We start from the raw sequence: 18,017 nt of genomic DNA, 5'->3' as shown, positions 1-18,017 counted from the left end.
TGTGGAGCATGCTCGGCTGTGGGCTCAAGCCTGGGAGCGATGCGTGAGACGGGAGAGCAGCGCGAGGTGCGAGGCGAGCTCTCCCCCTTTGTCGCGTCGACTGTGCCCGCCAGCTCGCTAGACCGGTCCAGCCGACATGCACAGAGCTCCACAGCGTGCAGCTACTCGCCTCAAACCACCCCGCCCGCAACCACCACCGAGAGCGGCCACACCAGCTCGCCCTCCTCCTCCTCCTCGACCTGCTCCCACGCCCCGCATCATCTACGAGGACGCGCGCCACTTGGTCATCGACAAGCCTTCCGGTGTCGCCCTACAGGGCCAACACGGCTCGCCCGCGAGGCAGCACTGGGACCAGCTCGTCGAGGGTCCGTCTCGCTCCCTCTTCCCCACCCCCGCTCCTCTCTCTCTCCCCCCTTGCTCACCCTCCCCTCTCCTCCAATAGCTCTCAAAGCCCGCCCAGAGTCGCCAGAGCTCTACACCGTCCACCGCCTCGACAAGGTGCGCATCCCCGTCCTCTCCTCAGCCTTCAAGACCCCTCGCTCACCCTCGTCCCCGCATCCCACAGTCGACCACGGGCGCGCTCCTCGTCGCAAAGTCGCGCACGGCCGCCAAAACCCTCAGCGCCCAGCTCGCCAAGCACGACGTCGCCCGCTCCTACCTCGCCGTCGTCCATGGCCAGCTCCGCGAGGGCTTCGAGGGCACCGTCGACCGCCCGCTTCGGCTCGACCACGACAAGGTGCGCCTGTGCCCAGAGGGCGAGGGCGTACACGCTTCCACTCGGTGGCAGTGCATCGCCGCGTCGGTCCGTCCCACTCTCTCCCTCCCTCGTCGCCGCGTCGTCGTCCCCGCACTGACCCGACCTCCCCTTTGCCTGCCCCGCAGCGCCTCTTCTCGCTCGTGCGCCTCGAGCCCGAGACGGGCCGCAAGCACCAGCTGCGCATCCACTGCGCCGACGTCCTCAAGGGTGCGTCTTACACTCGCCTCTGTGCGCGCCAGAGCTCACCTCGCACTCCCCACAGCGCCCATCGTCGGTGACTTCAAGCTCGCGCCCAAGGCGCCTCACGCCGAGGCCCTCGTCGAGCTGGGCCTCACGCTCGACCATGTCCTCCTCCACTCGCACGAGCTGAGCTTCTACGTATGTCCCTCCCCTTTTCTCCCTCCTCGTCGAGCGCGCTCGAGCCGCAAGAGCTCACCCTCTTCTCCTCCCCGTGCAGGCGTGGGACAAGGACACGGGCAAGCGCTCGCGCATCTCGGTCACCTGTCCACCTCCATCCTCGTTCGAGCGCTTCTGCCGTGCGCACAAGCTCGCCCTCCCCTCGTCCTCGTCGACCTCGCCCTCGTCCTCGTCGAGATGAGCGGCCTTGGCCGACGCCCCGACTCGGCCCCTTGAGCGTGCCCGACCGTCTCGGGCGAGTTGTCAACGTCCGAGACATCGAGATTCCGACCTCGACGGGCACCTCTCGAGCGTGCTCAAGGGGCTCGCGCTCGCTATCTCGCGCCCGGTCGCCCCTCGCCTTTCTCGTCGTCGTCGTCGTCGTCGTCGTCGTCGTCGAGCAACGCCTACCCACGTCGTCGAGGCACCAACAGCCACCAGGAGCACCTTGGCCGGCGACATCTCGTGCTGCCCACCTATCGCCTGCCCGCGCGCTCGCCGAAACACCCTCTCGGTCACGACCCTCGCTTCGGTCGACTCGCATCCTGCGTCGTCCTCGTTGCCTCGCCTGTTCTTCAACTCGTCCCACGGCCCATCGGTGAGCATCGGCTCCTCTCTCCGACCCTCTCTCGAGCATGGATGGGAGCTGACCTGCCCCAGATGGCTCCCTCCCTCCCGCCCTCCCCTTCCTCAGCCTCGACCATGTCGGCCCCTATCGTTGCCGCCCACCCACCTCCTTGCCTCACTTCGTCCCTCCCTCGCCCCCGCACCCCCTCGGCGCGCCCCTCACCCTCGCTCGACACCCTCCCGCCCGAGCTCCTCAGCACCATCTTCGCCCTCTCGCCGCGCCTCCCTCCTCCCGCCCCATCCTCGCTCGACCCCTACGCCCACCTCGCCCCCGCCGCCCCGCTCCGCCTCGACCCGACGTGCACCGCCATCGCGCGCGCGCTCGTCCCCGCCGCGAGGGCCAACGCGTACCAGTGCGCGACCGTGCGCGGCGCGGCGAGCCTCGCAAAGCTCGAGCGCACGGTCGGCGACGGCGACAGGGCGCAGCAGCTCGGCGCCCTCGTGCGCGTACTCGAGGTCGTCGATGCGCGTCCCGCGGGCGCGGGCACGCGCTCGGACCCGGCCGACGAGCGCGCCCTCAAGCGCACGGCCCGCGCGACGCTCGACGCCCTGCCTGCGCTCGAGCACCTCGTCGTCGCGTGTCCGGCGCCAGGCTCGGCGGCGCTGCAGCGTGCGCTCCTCTCGCGCGAGGCGCTCTCGGCGGGCGCGTTCTCAAGCTCGAGCTCGGCGGCGGCGGCGGACGGCGGCGGCGTGCGGCTCATGGTCCTGAGTGGCGCGGCGCGGCCCGTGTGCGTCGCGGACCTGGACGAGGGCGTGCGGGGCGCGGGGCCGGGGCTGAGGGCGGTCGAGGTCTTCGGGCGGATGGGGCTCAAGCGCGCTGAGGGGGACGTGCGGGACGAGGGGAGGGAGGGGAGGGAGGGCGGGAGGGGCGTCAAGAGGGTCGTCATGGAGGTTGAGGGGCATGCCCAGGGTGCGTCGCCGAAGCCGTCTCTCGCCTCTCCTCGGCCCAGCACGATCGACGAGGCGTACTGACTCTTCGTCACCCACAGGCCTCAGCGCCTTCCTCGACGGCCTCCCGGCGCTGTCGCACCTCTCGCTGCGGTCCTTCTCGGCCGATGCCGCGGCGGCCCTGTCGGCGTTGACGCCGGCAACTCGGGCTCGGCTGCGCACGGTCGAGTTTCGCTCGACGGGCTACCTGCACGTGCGTCCCTCCTCTCTCTCCCTCTCCCTTCTCTCGTGTGGGTCACGGGACTGACGCTCGCTCGTGTTTTTGTCCGCAGCGTCCACTCTGCGCCCTCCCACCCCTCCTCTCCTCGCTCACGCACCTCACCCTCTCGTCGCCCGCCCTGATCCTCACGCCCGCCTTCCTCCTCGCCCTCGACGACTCGACGCCGCACCTCGCGACGCTCGTCCTGCGCGGCCCGCACACGGCCGACGAGCGCGCTGCCGGCGCTGCAACGCTCGAGCTGCTCGGCGACTGGGTCGGCGCGCGCGCGGTCAGGGTCGAGCACGAGCGGGCGCAGGGTCACGGGCTTGGGCCCGAGGGCTTCAAGAGTGCGCTGCGGGAGCTCGAGGTGGACGTGAGAGGCGGCGCGGCGGAGCGGGCGGTCGTGCTTGGGGACGGCGGGCGGTGGGAGACGTGCGCGGGTGGGGTCGAGGAGGGGAGCGGGGAGGTGGGCGTGGTCGGTCAGGCGAGGAGGCTCGGACGAGCGTGTGCGAGGGCGGGCGTGGTGCTCGGTGGGAGCGTCGTCGAGGTGCTCGTCGGCGGGCCGTCCGAGTCGTCGTCGAGCGGGCGGTAGAGGTGGAAGTGGGCGCGAGGCTGTAGACCGATAGACCTGTTGCGACTCGGATCCCTTGTTGTTGCTCTCACTGCGAGCCTCACAGTGCGAGAAAGGGCCGGGAAGGTCCGAGCGAGCCGCGTGGGCCGTCGGCCGCAGCTTCCCCTCTCCTCCTCCACCAACCTCGCCTCATGGTGAGTCTCTCGGCCGCAACCTCACCAGGCACTCGACTGACTGGCTGATTAGCGCCTCTGTCGTGCTCTGCAGACCATGGCCAACCCGCTCAACAGCCCCGCCCTCGCCCCGGCCCGCAACTTCCTCTCCTTCGTTGACGCGAGCCCAACTCCGTTCCACGCGGTCGCAAACTGCGTCGCCAAGCTCGAAAAGGCCGGCTTCTCGAGGTGCGCACACTCTCTCTCTTGCCCTCGTCCACCGCGCAGCCCTGCCAGCGAGCCCTCCTCCAGTGCTTCCCCCGCACCGCCCGACCCGAACTGACCCTGCTCGCCTCCCTGCAGGCTGCACGAGCGCGACTCGTGGGCCGACAAGATCAAGCCGGGCTCCAAGCTCTTCGTCACCCGCAACCAGTCGTCCATCATCGCCTTTACCGTCCCCGCCGACGCCGGCACCAAGCCGCTCGGCATCTCGGTCGCAGGGTGCCACACCGACAGCCCACGCTTCATCCTCAAACCTGTCAGCAAGCGCGAGAAGGTCGGCTTCACCCAGGTCGGCGTCGAGACGTACGGCGGCGGCTTGTGGGCCACCTGGATGGACCGCGACTTGGGCCTCGCAGGTGCGTCCCTGGCCCTTTCTCTCTACGCGTCCTCTTTCCCCATCTGACTCTCGGCCTGTACCTCTAGGACGAGTCACCCTGTCGGGCGCAAAGGGCGCGAGCGCCGACACGTACACGTCGCACCTCGTCCTCGTGCGCGAGCCCATCCTGCGCATGCCGACCATCGCCATCCACCTCGAGCGCACCCAGAACGACAAGTTCTTTTACAACCCCGAGACGCAGCAAGTCCCGATCCTTGCCCTCGCGAGCAAAGAGCTCAACAAGACGCTCCTCGGCGACAACGGCGGCTCGGCCACGGCCGGCGAGGTCTCGTTCGCCGACCCGCTCGACATCACGAGCCACCACAGCCCGGTCCTCCTGCATACGGTCGCGCGTCAGCTCAGCGCTGAGCTCGGCGAGGAGGTGACGCCGGCGCAGATCCACGACTTTGAGCTCAGCCTGTTCGACGTTCAGCCTGCGACCATCGGCGGCGCTCTTGTGCGTCCTCCTCTCGCCCGTCTCTCTCCCTCCCTCTCCCTGACTGACCCACCGTCTCCCACAGAACGAGTTCATCTTCTCGGCCCGGCTCGACAACCTATTCTCGTCGTTCGCCGCCACCGAGGCCCTCATCGCCGCGTCCGAGTCGACCTCGACGCCCTCGGACGGCCGCGTCGCCATGATGGCCCTGTTCGACAACGAGGAGGTCGGCTCCGTCTCAGCGTACGGCGCCGAGAGCAACTTTATCGAGAGCGTCATCGAGCGCGTCGCGGTCGCGCTCAAGGGAGACGGCGAGACCGAGGCCGAGGCGTACCAGCGCACGCTCGCCAAGTCGTTCCTGCTCTCGTGCGTCCCTCTCCTCTCTCTCTTGACAAGAGACGGCACCTGACGAGCCCTCGAGGCCTGCAGGACGGACGTCGCGCACTCGGTCCACCCAGGGTTCGTCGAGAAGCACGAGGAGAACCACCGGTGCGTCCCCTCTCCTCCCTTTCCATTCTCGCCCTCGCCCGTGTCCTGACTCACTCTCCCTCTCTCTCGCAGGCCGTTGATCAACTCGGGCATCGTCATCAAGACCAACTCGAAGCAGCGCTACGCGACGACGTCCAACACGGTCTTCCCCCTGCGGCGCGTCGCCGCCGAGGCCGGCGTCCCGCTCACCGAGTTTGTCGTCCGCAACGACTGCGCGTGCGGCTCGACGAGTGCGTCGACGCTCTCTCTGCGGCCTCTCTCTCTCTCGCCCCTGCCCCTCGCACGCACTGACCCTCCCTCCTTCCTCTTCCTCTCTCTCTCGCGCCCACTCCCTCCCAGTCGGCCCCCTCGTGTCCAAGATCGGCCTGCGCACCGTCGACATCGGGGCGCCGATCCTCTCGATGCACAGCATCCGCGAGATGGGCGGCGTAAAGGACATGGCCCAGCTAGTCGCCCTCTTCCGCCAGTTCTTCCTCTCGTTCGGCAGGGCCGACACGGTCGTCACCGACTGAGCCAGGGCACGAGCGCAATAGACCTTTGTCGTACATTCTCGCAGCGTCTCGAGAGCTGCTGCGGCGCGAGAGCGAGAGTGAGAGCGAGAGAGGCACCTTTCCTCGCACGGGCCTCTCTTTCTCTCCGTGGGTCGCTCGCTCTCGCCAAGCTCTCACTCTCTGCTCGAGAGATAAGGGATCGCTTTATTTCGCTACACGCGCCACACTGCGACGGACGACTAAGGCACGGACGAGGAGGGAAGAGAGAGAAGGAAGGGAGGGAGGACGGGCCGCCGACGAGCGAGCGCTCACTCGCCGCCGTTGGCCTGGGCGTGCGCGTGCGCCTGAGCCTGCGCATGCGCCTGAGCCTGAGCGGCACGCTGCGCAGCGACGGCCTGGGCCTGCGCCTGGAGGAGCTCGCGCTGGCGCTGTTGCAGCATCTGGAGCTGCTCGGGCGTGAGCTGCTGCGGCGGCACGGGCGGGCCCGCTCCTCCTCCTGCGGCGCCGTTCGGGCCGCCGAGCGGCAGCGGTGACGTGCCGCCGAGCGGGTGGACGCCGGTCGGCGAGCCGGGGAGCTGGGCCGAGAGGCCGTTGGGCGAGGCGTGCGCGCCGCCCGGGCCCATCTGCGGCGGGAGGGCCGAGGGAGGACGAGGCGAGGGCTGCTGGCCAGGGCCGGTCGGGAAGGTGCCGGGCTGAGGGTAGCGCTGACCGCTCTGCGAGACGTGGCTCGAGTCAGGATCGGCGGCTCGCGGGAAGAGAGGGGAAGAGGACGAGGGACGCACCTGCTGAGCGAGAGCCTGCTGCTGTTGAGCTTGCTGTTGCGCCTGCTGCTGCTGCTGCTGTTGCTGCTGCTGCTGCTGGGCCTGCTGCTGGGCCTGCTGCTGCCGCAGGCGCGCCTTCTGCTGCTCCTGCTCGGCCTTGTACATGCTCCACTGCATCGGGTCCCACGACGGGCGTGGCGGCAGGTTGTGCGAGTCGTGCATGCTCATGTTGATGCGGCGAGGGAACCCGGGACCTGCGACGAAAAGGCGAGACGAGTCAATGAGGGTCCGAGCGGGAAGAAGGACGACGAGGAGGACGAAGGGGACGCACCTGGCTGCTTCTGCGCCCACGTCTCGCGCTTCTTCTGGACCTTCTTCATCGCGTCGAGGATGGCGACGTGGCGCGCCTTCTTCTTGCTGCCGTCGCCGATGATGGGCGCCGGGCGGCCCGTGAGCTTGTCGAGCGGCGGGATCCACTCGGGCGGCGGCTTGACGATCTCGGTGCCGTCGGGGAGCGTCTTCTTGCTGCCCGGCCCGACGAGGCGGTCCCACCGGTCGTACATGTCCCACGCGAGGCGGTGGTCCGACGACGGGCGGTGCGTCGTCTGGTTGAACACCTGCGCCACGAGCGTCCAGTTGAACCCGAACTGCTTCTGCAGCGCGAGGAGTGTCGCGTCCTCCTCGGGCAGCCACAGGACCGACGTCGCGCGCACGTCGGGCTGCGGGACGACCTCGGCCGGGCGCGTCAGGACCTCGCCGACCGTCGCGTCCTTGGGCTTGCGGCTCGCGAACAGGGCCGACGCCGTCGGCGGGATCGACTCGCGGCCGTCGAGCGGGTCCTTGACGTCCTCGATGTCGGCGGCGGTCGACGGGCGCCAGCCGCGAGTCGTGCGGGTCCGGCCGGGCTCGAGCGTGCTGACGAGGAGCGGCTTGCTCTCGAGCAGGCGCGTGACGTGCGTCAGGCGGCCCGACCACGCCGACGACTCCTCGACGCGACGGTCGAGCGCCGGGTCGTTGGCGACGACAAAGTCGGAGTACATGGGGAGGTCGGGAAACAGGGCGGCGAAGGTGTACGAGAGGAAAGGGTCGTCGGCGGGAAGGGGCTTGCCGTCGGGCGTGGTCGACGCCGGTGCGGCGGTCGCGGTCGACGACGACGAGGAGGACGATCCGACGGGCGGCGTGATGGCGTCGCGCAGGGCGGCGAGGACGAGCGGGTCGACGACCGTCTCCTCGATCCCGGCGTCGAAGATCGGGTTGCGGAAGAAGATGAGCTTCTGGACGTGCTGCGCCTGGGCGTGCGCGCGCTGCGCCTCGAGGTGCGCCGCCTGCTGCCGCGAGACCGAGCCCGCAGGCGGGACCGGCGTCGACTCGTTGCCCGTGCTGCCGCCCGCCTTGCCCCGCCCTTGCGGCGCGCTCGCGACAGGGACGGCGCCTGGAGCAGGCGTCGTGTTGGCCGAGGCGGCCGCCGTCGGCGCGGCAGTGGACGGAGCCGGGGTCGACTCGTCGACCTCGCCGGCGGCGTCGGCGCTCGGGCCGCTCGCGGCGGCCGCGTCCTCCTCGACCACCTCCTTGCCCTTGCCCTTGTCCTTCTCCGCCCCTGCGTCATGCCGATCCGCCCCAGACACGTCGACGTCCATCGCCTCCTGCGTCTCGTCCACCTCGTCCACCTTGTCCTCCTCGAGGTCACGACCCTCGAGCCGCGCCGCGAGCTCCTCGTCGCTCAGCGCTCGGGCCGGCCTCGTGCGCACGCGCAGAGAGGAGCGGTCGTCAGGCGAGGCGCGGTGGTACGCTCGACAGGCGCGAGCGAGCTTGTACGCCGAGACGACCTTCCACCTCGCCTCCTGGCGGAAGTCGATCTGCATCCAGCGCTGCAGGAGAAGAACGCCGTTGACGAGTCAGTGAGGAACTCGAGAGGGTAGAGGAGACCGGGGCGAGGGGAGGAAGAGGAAGGGAGGAGGGACGCACCATCTCGTCGAGGACGTGGTCCCAGTGCGCCTTGGGGACGACGCCGGTGCGCTGCTTCTTGGGCTGACGAAAGCTCCACTGCTTGTCGTTCTTGAGCTGCTCGATGCGCTCGAACGCGCGAACCGAGCGCGCCTCGTCGATGCCGACGTCCCACTCGCGCGTCTGGAGCGAGTTGACGACGCGCTTGCCCAGCCCGAGGAAGTGCTTGGCTCCCATGTGCTGCGCCCGAACGTGGAGCTTGTGGAGGTCGGGCTGGACGTACGCCGCCGACGAGGCTGGCGCGAGCGACTTGACCGCCTTCTTCGTGTTGGACCGAAGGAGGAGGGACGTGTTGAGCCGGTTGCGGAGGATGTCGTGCGGGACGGGCGGCAGGACCGACGTGTAGTCGGACGACACCTCGTGAATGCCGAACAGCGACTGGTACGGCGGGACGGCCGCGCACGGCGCGACGGGCGCAGGCGGTTGCGGGCTCGTGCCGGTGGGAGGCGTCGACGCCGCGGTGAGGAGAGAGGGGGCGATGGTCGACGGCTGAGGAGGGCGGTCGGAAGGGAGGGTGGGAGCAGGGGAAGCTGTCGTCGAGGACGTGGTGGACGGGGCCGTCAAGGATATTTGAGGACGCGAGGTCGAGGCGGATGCGGCCGCCGCCGCTGACGGGTCGGCCGGTCGCCCGCCGTTTGACGGCGCGCCGGTGCCCATCGTCGACGTGACCGAGACGCCGGGCGGCGCGAGCGACTCGGCGACGGCCATTTCCTCGTCCTCCTCCTCGCCCTCTGCGTCCTCCTCCGAGTCGTTGACGACCGAGTCGGCTCGAGCGGCTTTTGCTGGCGACTGCGCGGCGATGGTCGAGCTCGATGGCGGTACAGGCGCGGATGAAGAGGGAGGCGGGCTGGGCGACATGGGCGGCAGGGCGAGGTCGAGCTGCTCGAGGCTGTTCCGGCGTGCTCGAGGTCAGTGGTGGACGCCGGCGGCGGGCGAAGAAGTGGGAGACGCACCTGACGGGGTCCTTGAAGCGTGCACGGAACTCGTCGAGTCCTTGAAGCGCCGGCTCGGGCTCTCCAGCCGCCTGGGCGACCTTCCTCCTCTTCCTCCCTCTCAGGCCCGCCTCGAACTCGACAGGGTGGTCCTTGTCGCGCATGGCGATGCACAGGTCGGCGAGGTGATCATGACGAGTGGCGACGATCGAGCTGCGGTGCGGTGCAACGGTGTGAGCCGCGGGTGTTTGGCCGGGGCGAGTGGGATGTGGGTGCGGGCGGAGTGGGAGCGAGACTCACGCGACGGCGGCCTCGTACGGTCGCGTTGCGCGGCTGCGCAGGGCACTAAGATCGTCTTCAGGGACCTGCTGAAGTCGCCGAGTCCACCCGAGGGGTCAGTGACGAGGGACGGGCAATTGAAGATGAGGCGGGCGGAGCGTGTCTCGTCGGCCGCGGGCGAGGGAGGGAAGAGGGCTCAACGCACCTCGTCTGGCGCTTCGGGAGCCACGCTTGGTTTTGCCATGGACGGCAGAGGTACGTGTGCGCAGCTCGCAAGCACAGCCAAGTGCTCGGCGGGGCGGGTGAGCGCGGGGAGGACGATGGTGGGAGCAGCACCTGCACCTCAGAGTTTGCCTCTCCTCCTGCGCTCTCTCTCGACTCGCACCACGTCGCCACAGCCTCTCGCTGAGCGCTTCTGGTCACGCTCGAGTCTGGCTTGGCTCCTCTCGCCCCCGACCCCGCTTTGCGTCGCCCCAGGCCCAGCCCTGGCGGCCGCTCTCTCGTGCTTCTCCTCCTGCTCGCTGCACCTGCTCCGGCCTTGCTGTGGCCGCGCGTCGACGTCGGCTCTTCTCCGCCCGTCTCTGCGGTCTGCCGTCGAGCGGGGCAGACGGCCTGATCGCGCTCTCGTCCTTGTGCGGCCGCCCTCGCGGCCCTGCCACATGGGCGCCGATTCTGCGGAACGCGCGCTGTTGCTGTCCAATGTGGTTTTCAGGAGTATCGGCGAGCTCGAGCTGTACACATGCGTCGTGCCGCTCGGTACGGGCCCACGAGTCACGCCAGCAGGCGGGTCCCGTTCCCTTTCCCTCTCCGTTCCCTGCGAGGCAGCCCGAGAGACGAGTTCCCGCAAATTACTCCTCTCGCAAACTCTCTGTCCGTGTGTGCTCAGCCTCTTCGCGAGCGAGAGGGAGCCGCCGACACGCCTGAACAGCGCAAACCTTGGCCTCCTCTTCGAGTCGCTGCCCGAGCTCCTTCACGCTCTCGCTCTCCCAGTCTTGCGCGCACGGTTCCCCGCACGCTTGAGGACCACTCTCGAGCAGCCAGGCCGGGCGCGACGATGACTCGCACCCGCCAGAGCGTTTGCCGCACACGCAGAGCGCCGACCTGATTGTGCACGAGCCCTCTTCAACCCTCTCTCCGACGCACTTCTCGCTCTCTGCTCGCCGTCGCTGCGAGCATCATCGCCTGCGAGCTTTCCTGTGGCTCTCACGAGACGACGAGGGCAGGGAAGAAAGCAAGACAGTCTAAAGTGCAACCTCGTCCATCTCAAAGTCTACGCAGGCGTCGCCGGCGGCGTCCACCACACGGTCGTCGACGTCGCCGCCGCCATGCTGGTCGCTGCCGACGAACCCGACGAGCTCGATGAGGAACTGAGGGTCTGCGCCGCCGACGTGGGCGACGACGTGGCGGCGGAAAGGGCGGACGAGACGGCCGAGCCGATGGACGCGCCGGCCGACGAGAGGGACGAGGCGAGGCTGCTCATGTGCGACACAAGGTCGCTCGCGGGATCGGTCGTGTGCTCGTCGATGTCGGCAGGAGGGCTACCGAGGGCGGCAGAAGGGAAAGGCGCCACCTCGGGCGACTTGGGAAGGTCGAGGTCCCACGAGATCTGCTGGTCCGGGATGCGCATCGTCGCGAGCGTGACGAACAGGATGAGGGCGGCGATTACGACTGCGAGAGACGAGGAAGGAGGAGGAGGAGGGAGCGAAAGTCAGTCCAAGGCCGCCGAAAGGTCCGTGCAGGCGACGAGGGGACGGACCGAGGAGGAGCGCAATAGTGAGCTTCTTGCGGCGGTTGATCCGCTCTTGCTGCTTCTGCCGCGCGAAGCCGTACTCGAGGTCCTTCTCGGTGCCGAACTGCTCCTGCTGGATGTAGTTGAACTTGCGCTCGAACGGGTCGTTGCTCGTGCGGTCGCGAGTGCCGGCGAGGAGGCCGAAGCGCGAGCCCCAGGTGCCTGTTGACGTGGCGACAGGGCGACTCGAGGACGACGACTTGCCCGAGGGCTTCTTGGCCGAGGCGCGCTTGCTCGAGGTGCGGGACGAGGTCGTCTGCGCACGATCAGGGTGATCTGTCAGTGACGACCGCAGTGGACGCTGGCTCGTACGGACGCACAGTACCCATGACGATCTTGCGAGCCTTACGCGCGCTCTTGCCCGTCACCTCGTCCACGATCTCGCGGTCGAGCGAGTCGGGCAGAGCGTGCTTTGCGTTGGTGAGCTCGGCGAGCTCGGTGAACGGGTCTGCAGGGTCGGCGTTTGTCAGAGACACTCGAGAGAGGAGAGAGGAAGAGAGAGGGAGCGCACTCTGCAGAGCGAAGAGACCGGCGTAGGACGTGACGTGGCTTTGAGCGACGCCGTCCGCCGAGCCGAGCTCTGCCGCCTTGAGCAGACCCTTGACGTCCTTGTCCTCGATGTAGGGCTCGCGAGACCGGATGTGGCGCGCCATCCAGATACGGGTACGTTGGCGCCGCTCCTTCTCCTTGAAGGCGCCCTCGCGGATCCTGCAGGTAGAGCGAGAGGTCAGGTCGAGCCCGCGAGGTAGGACGAGAGAAAGACGAGGCGACGGACCGCTCCATGGCGTCTTCAAAGTCCTGCGAGTGAGGAGAAGAGTCAGTGCGACCGTCGAGGAGGGCGAGAGAGAGGGAAGATGGGAAAAGAAGACGCACGAGCCTCGCGCTCGCCAAGTGGTACTTGATCTCGCCGACCTCCTTCATCGTCTCGCCGACCTGGCCCGCCTTGACGAGCTCGCGCACCTGCTTGCCCCACTTCTGCAGCGCCCCGAGCCACGTCTCGAGGGCGACGACACCTTTGCCCGTCTTGGTCGTGAGCGCCGCGAGCGAGTCGAGGTCGGCGCGCAGCGAGACCTGGCCGACGTCCACCTTTGGGTCGAGCCGGACGACCATGTTGCGTAGCGAGACGATCTGCGGCGCGTTGAGGTCAGGGCGAGTTGACGACTGGCAAGAAAGGAAAAGAAGGTGAGGACACGCGTCGTCGATGTCGTTCTCGAGCGCGTCAATCGCGTGCGTGAGGTCGTAGAGCTGCACAGACACGGGCGCGGGCGCAGGAAGAGTCAGGGCGAGTTCTCCAAGTGGACGTCGGAGGGAGAGGGCTGCGAGCGCACCTGAGCGAGGAACGAGTCGAAATCGGTCGTGTTGTGCTGCGCGCCGTACTCGGCCTCCATCTGCTGCTTCGACTGGCGGCCGTCGCGCCACAGCTTCTTGTCGGCGGCAGCATCGAGCGGGTCCTGCTTCGACGGCGCGTCGAGGCTCGACGACCCGCTGCCGAGGTCGACGAGTGGCGCCTCCCCGTCCGACTGGGCTCGCGCCGCCCACGACTTGATGGCGGCGCGACTCGGGTGGCCGAGCGACGACACCGACTGGCGCCTTGAGCGAGTCGACGAGGCAAAGTCGGCGGGCGCTCGAGCGGACGACGCGGAGAAGGACGAGGCGCGAGCGCGCGAGCGGGACGAGGGCGCAGGGTCGTAGAGGGTGCCGCCGTCCATCTCGACCGTCGACAAAGCTCTTGAGCGAATGCAAGTCGATAGGCAGGAGGAGAACGAGCGAGCCGAGAGCCGAACGAGCGCGAGGCGGACGTTCCGCGGCGAGTCCGCCTGCTCCTGTCCGCCTCGGGGCACGAGCGCGGTCAAGAAGCGCGATCCGGCGTCGCCGGTCCGAGATCTGCTCGCCGAAGCGGTGCCCCAGCATCGAGCGGTCGACGCGGCAGGCCAACGAGCGCGGTCGTTGCGAGCGGGCGAGCGCGGAGGACGGCTTGCGGCCCTCTCTGGCTCGCGCGCGGCAGGCGAGGAGGAACGGCAAGACAGGCAGTGTTACATCAACAAGATGTGGGGCAGGGGGATAGACGGCGAGGCGATGAGATGGGAGACGAGGGAGGAGGGCGAGGTGGGAAGGTCGAGGAGGAGATGTAGAAGTCGCTCAGCGGTGGCGCTCAGGCAATGTCGAGGACGAGCTGCGGGCATATCTCAGTCAGGTCGGCGTGGAAGGAAACGGAGGCGGAAGGAGGACGCACAGCCCGCAGCTCCCACAGCCACTTGCGCTCGTTCCCCTCGTCCACCTCGCGCATCGTCCATGGCGCCAGCTCGACCCGCGAGCGCGCCTCGGCCGCCTCGCTCTCGCGCAGGATCTGCCTCCTCGTCATGTGGGCACGACGCCTCGCCCCGTCACCGTCCCTCGCGTCCTCCACCTCGACCCTCGACGACCCGTCCTCGTCGCTCCCCTCCTCGAGCACGAAGCTCGCCCGGTTCTTGAGCATGCGCTCGCGCTCGCCGAGCTCCCATCCATCGACGCCGCTCGACGCCCCGAGCGCACCCGCCGAGGCGCTCTCGTCGTCGGCCGCCTCGCCGCCGGACGTGCCGCCGCCCCAGTCGAGCTCGAGCTCGTCCTCGGCGTCGGGCCCGTCGACGGCGTGCCACGAGCACGTCGCCGGGTCGAACACCATGTTGCCGACGACCTTGGCGGTGCCGCGTGAGGCGGACGGGGTGGCGCCGGGCGGCAGGACGAGCTTGGCGGGATGGGGAGGGTCGGCTGCGACCTGGGTCGCCGAGGGACGAGCCGGCGCGAACGAGCCGCGATGAGGCGAGCCGATGGCGGACGAGAAAGGCGAGATGAGGGCAGGGCGTGTCGAGGTCGTGAGCGCCTTGTCGAACTCGCGCAGGACGGCCTCGTTGCCCTCCCACCGCTGCAGGACCGGGTTGTACGTCATCTCGCCTTGGACTGCGGGAGAGGAGCGTCATTAGTGACAAGCACGAGCGCACGAGGACACAGAGAGAGAGAGACAGAGGACGTACCCTTGATCGCGCTCGTCGGGCCGAGGTGGCGGATGAGGTGCGGCTCCCTCCTCCGCTTGGGCCGCTTCTTCTCCGGGTCGCCCGCCTTCTTCTCCACCTCGCGCTCCTTGCCCTTGGCCTTGCCCGCCGCCGTCGCAGCTCCCTCTTTGCGACCCTGCACGGCGCCGACGGCGCGCTTCTCGGGCGCGAGCGTGCTCGTCCTCTGCGCGAGCCGCAGGCCCTCCTTGCGGCCCCAGCTGCCCGCGCCGCTCTTGACCGTCGCCGTGCTCGCCCCGCTGCTCTTGCGGCCCATCGCGGGGGGGACGACACGCTCGCGCTCGCGCTCCTTCGAGACGGGCAGGTCATCGAACGCGTCGAGCTCGGTGCCGTCGCCGTACGACGCCTTGGCCGCCGTGCGCAGGCTGCTGACCGGGCGCGAGAGCGTCGTCGCGGTGGACGGGAGGCGTAGGCTGCTGAGGAAGCCGGACGGCGCCGACGACGGCAGACGAGGCGAGGGCGAGAGGTGCGGCTTGATCGGCGAGCTGGGCCGACTCGCCGTGCGCACCTTCGACGCCGACGCCAGAGTCGGGCGCAAAAGTCGAGCCGAGCTGGACGAGCTGCCCGACAGGGTTGAGGGCGTCCGCGACAAGGTCGAGGACGAGGTTGAGGGGAAAGACGAGGTCGGCATGGCCGCCGGCGAGGCCGAGACGAGCGGTGCCGGGCTCGAGTGGACCCGCTCGCGTGTACGAGAGGACGAGGCGGCGGTCGGTGCGGCGAACGAGGGACGAGGACCGGCAGGCGACGGCGAGCGCAACGAGTTCTGGCGCGACCGGGAGCGCGTTGCCGATGTCGACGTCGCGACGGGCGCGCCCGGCGTCGGCGAAGCGAGAGCCGACATGTTCTGCAGCGAGCGCTTGCGGTCGATCGTGCGGGCCGAGGAACCCGACGAGGCGGCGGCGGCGGCGGACAGGTGCTGCTGGCTGCGCTTGGGCCGAAGCGACGGCCGGCTCGCCGCACTCGAGGGTGTCGCCGGCGTCATCGGCACGGGCGACAGGCTGCGCTTGAGCGCCGTCGATGAGGACGGGGCGGCGGCGGGCAGGTCGAGCGTGGCCGGCCGGCCCTTGCTCCCGGCGCGCAGGTCCGTGCTGGACGGCGCCGTGCGCAAGCTCGGCGCCCGAGTACGTCCGCGCCCTCGACTGGCTGCCGACGGCGCAGGAGGCGGGCCTCGACGACGGGTCGTGCCGCCGCTGCCGCCCTCCGTCGAGTGCGACGACGCGACCGACGGCGGGCGCTCGACGCCGTGCGCCGACGCCGGCCGGACCGGCTGCGGGATGCTCGACCGGGAACTGGCGCCGGTCGCGTGCGGGAGCGAGGAGCGAGGCCCGTGCGGCACGCCCGTCGACGCCCTCGCCGGCGGCGGCGGTACGCCTCGTCGCGCTTGAGCGACAGGCACCTTGCCGTCGCTCGCTGTCCTCCTCAGCACACCGATGCGGCTGCCCGACCGCCCGGCGTCCCTCGCCTCGCGCGCCTGCTGCGCCTCCTTGGCCCTCGCGCCGCTCGTCGCCCGCATGCGCTCGCGCATCTCGCGCGCGCTCCACTCCTCGTCCTTCGCCTCGACAGCTGCGCCGGCAGCTGTCGAGCCCGAGAGCGACGCGCGTAAAAGCCTTATATATTCTTTTTTTTCTTATAAAACTTAAAACCTTAGAGGCTATTTAAGTTGCTGATTTATATTAATTTTATTGTTCAAACATGAGAGCTTAGTACGTGAAACATGAGAGCTTAGTACGTTAGCCATGAGAGCTTAGTACGCGGGCCTCGAGCTTGGCGCGCAGGATCGACTGCAGGTCGACCTTGGCGGCGGCGGCGGCGACGTCCGAGTCGGGCTCGCCCTCGCTCGTCGGCGGCGTCGCTGCGCGCTTGCGCTCGGCGTCGTCAACGGCGGTGCCGGCGAGGAAGTACGAAGGCAAGACGAGGTCCTCGAAGAAGTCGGCGTCGTCGTCGTCGTCGAGGGCCGAGGAGGACGGGCCGTCGTCGTCCGACGAGCGCGACGGCGTGAGCGGACCCGGTGTCGAGGCGGCGAATGATGCAGCGGTGAAGGAAGGATGGGGAGGCCGGCTCGACGGCACGAGACCTGGCGTTGTCGGCTCGTGCGCGGGCGCGGCTGGCGCGGCTTCGGCGACCGAGCTGAGGCTGACGTTGCTCGGCCGGTTGGCGAGCGTCGGGGCGAGTTGAACGTGCGAGAGCGTCGAGGGCAGCTCAAAGTCGTGCTCGCTGTCGCCGTTGTCCTCGGCGTCGGTGAACGAGGCGATCGAGATGCGCTTGCGGGCGACGCTCGGCGCCGCCGGCTCGTCGTCGTCGAACGCGCTCATGCCATCGTCGTCATCGTCGTCGTCGAGGCTAATGTGGCTCGAGAAGCTGCCCTTCTTGACGACGACGGCGCGCGGGCCCGCCTCGGTCGACGCCGAGCCGCCGAGCTGGAGGGCGTCGAGCCCCTCGAGGTCCTGGTCCCAGTCGGCGTCGACGGCCTGCGCCTGGCCGAGGGGCGTCGAGCCGAGGTGATGGACCTTGTGGCGAGCGCTGGGCGAGCGCGAGGACGACAGGAGGGCCGAGAGCGGGGACGAGCCGCGCAGGGTCGTCGTCTTGCTCGTGCGCCGCGTCGCGTCGAGCTCGAGTGCGGGTGGAGGTGGCGACAAGGAGGGCGTAGGAAGGTCGAACGACAGGGTATTGTCGGCCTCGGGGTCGAGCGAGAGGCCCTGCATGAGGCCCTTGAGCGTGCCGGTCGTCGACGTGGTCCTGCTCGAGTCGACCGACGACTCGTTGTCCTCGTCGCGCGTCCTCGGCGGGTCGTCCCACTCGCCCGCCACGCGCTCGAAGAAGCCGTCACTGACGGCGTCGTCGTCAAAGTCGTGGTCTATGGCGGGCGACGCTGGCTCCGAGTCGGACGGCGGCTGGAGGGTGAGGTCGAGGGGGGAAGGGTGGTGGAGGTTGGCCGAGGACAGGTCGAGGTCGGGATCGTCGTCCCACGACTCTGACGCGTCGACATAGGCGGCAAGGGCGGCCATGTCGCGCGGGCGGGCGAGTTGGCGGTTCTCGAGCATCCCGAGGGGCGAGGGCGGAGGGAACCGGTGAGGAGGGGTTGTCGGGGCGGCGTGCGCGCGTGTGGATGGGTAGTGAAGGGGTGCTGGAAGGGGGTGCGAGCCTGCAACGCATCGCCAGAGGGGTCAGTCGAGGAGGAGGGGCGCGACGAGATGAGGTCGGTGGGGGGACGAACCTCGAGACTGGAGGACCGTGTGCGCGTGTGCTGCTGGGCGGGATGGTCGAGGCGCAGAAGAGCCCTTGACCGCGATCACCTGCGCCCTCGAACGCGCGTCGAGAGCCGAGGTCGAGGACAAGGGCCGGCACAAACGCTCGACCACCGACACGACGACGACGGCGAGGTGCGTGCAACCGCGAGAGCACCGCGTGCGGCTGCGTGCTGGCTCTCGTGGTGTACAGGCTCCTTGACCTGCTGTTACGCTGCTCAGAGAGCCGACCTGAC

General features: G+C 69.3%; 6 protein-coding genes across 6 annotated transcripts in view; 1 reads left to right on the top strand and 5 right to left on the bottom strand.

Moving 5' to 3' along the window:
- RHOBADRAFT_31158 (uncharacterized protein) overlaps window positions 1-1,102 on the bottom strand; it is a gene marked incomplete at both ends in the record, with an annotated part of 4,818 nt that extends 3,716 nt beyond the window's left edge. Inside the window, one exon of the mRNA XM_018412948.1 lies at window positions 1,004-1,102. Coding sequence (XP_018274632.1) covers window positions 1,004-1,102 — 99 coding nt within the window. The remainder of the gene's footprint in view (window positions 1-1,003) is intronic.
- Window positions 1,103-3,768: 2,666 nt separating this feature from the next.
- RHOBADRAFT_33267 (uncharacterized protein) lies at window positions 3,769-5,785 on the top strand (the record flags this gene model as incomplete). Its single annotated transcript, XM_018413097.1, has 7 exons — window positions 3,769-3,899; window positions 4,014-4,288; window positions 4,356-4,765; window positions 4,830-5,110; window positions 5,174-5,233; window positions 5,306-5,463; window positions 5,573-5,785. The coding sequence occupies 7 exons, from the start codon at window positions 3,769-3,771 to the stop codon at window positions 5,743-5,745; spliced, it is 1,488 nt and encodes a 495-aa protein (XP_018274631.1). The 3' UTR covers window positions 5,746-5,785.
- A 126-nt stretch (window positions 5,786-5,911) lies between these two features.
- On the bottom strand, window positions 5,912-9,944 carry RHOBADRAFT_51032 (uncharacterized protein; the record flags this gene model as incomplete). Its single annotated transcript, XM_018415619.1, has 7 exons — window positions 5,912-6,437; window positions 6,507-6,739; window positions 6,817-8,353; window positions 8,451-9,378; window positions 9,443-9,634; window positions 9,722-9,786; window positions 9,906-9,944. 7 exons carry the CDS (start codon window positions 9,942-9,944, stop codon window positions 6,033-6,035), a joined length of 3,399 nt encoding a protein of 1,132 aa, XP_018274630.1. The 3' UTR covers window positions 5,912-6,032.
- Window positions 9,945-10,970: 1,026 nt separating this feature from the next.
- Window positions 10,971-13,198, bottom strand: RHOBADRAFT_51031 (uncharacterized protein; the record flags this gene model as incomplete). The annotated part of the gene is made up of 7 exons (XM_018415618.1): window positions 10,971-11,368; window positions 11,457-11,745; window positions 11,810-11,937; window positions 12,001-12,197; window positions 12,265-12,287; window positions 12,363-12,734; window positions 12,818-13,198. The coding sequence occupies 7 exons, from the start codon at window positions 13,196-13,198 to the stop codon at window positions 10,971-10,973; spliced, it is 1,788 nt and encodes a 595-aa protein (XP_018274629.1).
- A 443-nt stretch (window positions 13,199-13,641) lies between these two features.
- Window positions 13,642-16,061, bottom strand: RHOBADRAFT_51030 (uncharacterized protein; the record flags this gene model as incomplete). Its single annotated transcript, XM_018415617.1, has 3 exons — window positions 13,642-13,662; window positions 13,723-14,426; window positions 14,501-16,061. 3 exons carry the CDS (start codon window positions 16,059-16,061, stop codon window positions 13,642-13,644), a joined length of 2,286 nt encoding a protein of 761 aa, XP_018274628.1.
- Window positions 16,062-16,266: 205 nt separating this feature from the next.
- Window positions 16,267-17,577, bottom strand: RHOBADRAFT_41124 (uncharacterized protein; the record flags this gene model as incomplete). The annotated part of the gene is made up of 1 exon (XM_018413821.1): window positions 16,267-17,577. One exon carries the CDS (start codon window positions 17,575-17,577, stop codon window positions 16,267-16,269), a length of 1,311 nt encoding a protein of 436 aa, XP_018274627.1.
- Window positions 17,578-18,017: the final 440 nt, after the last annotated feature.

This window comes from Rhodotorula graminis, assembly GCF_001329695.1.
Source record: "Rhodotorula graminis WP1 unplaced genomic scaffold RHOBAscaffold_1, whole genome shotgun sequence".
NCBI lineage: Eukaryota > Fungi > Basidiomycota > Microbotryomycetes > Sporidiobolales > Sporidiobolaceae > Rhodotorula > Rhodotorula graminis.
The sequence above is the reverse complement of the archived record's forward strand: the minus strand, read 5'-3'. Positions and strand labels throughout refer to the sequence as shown.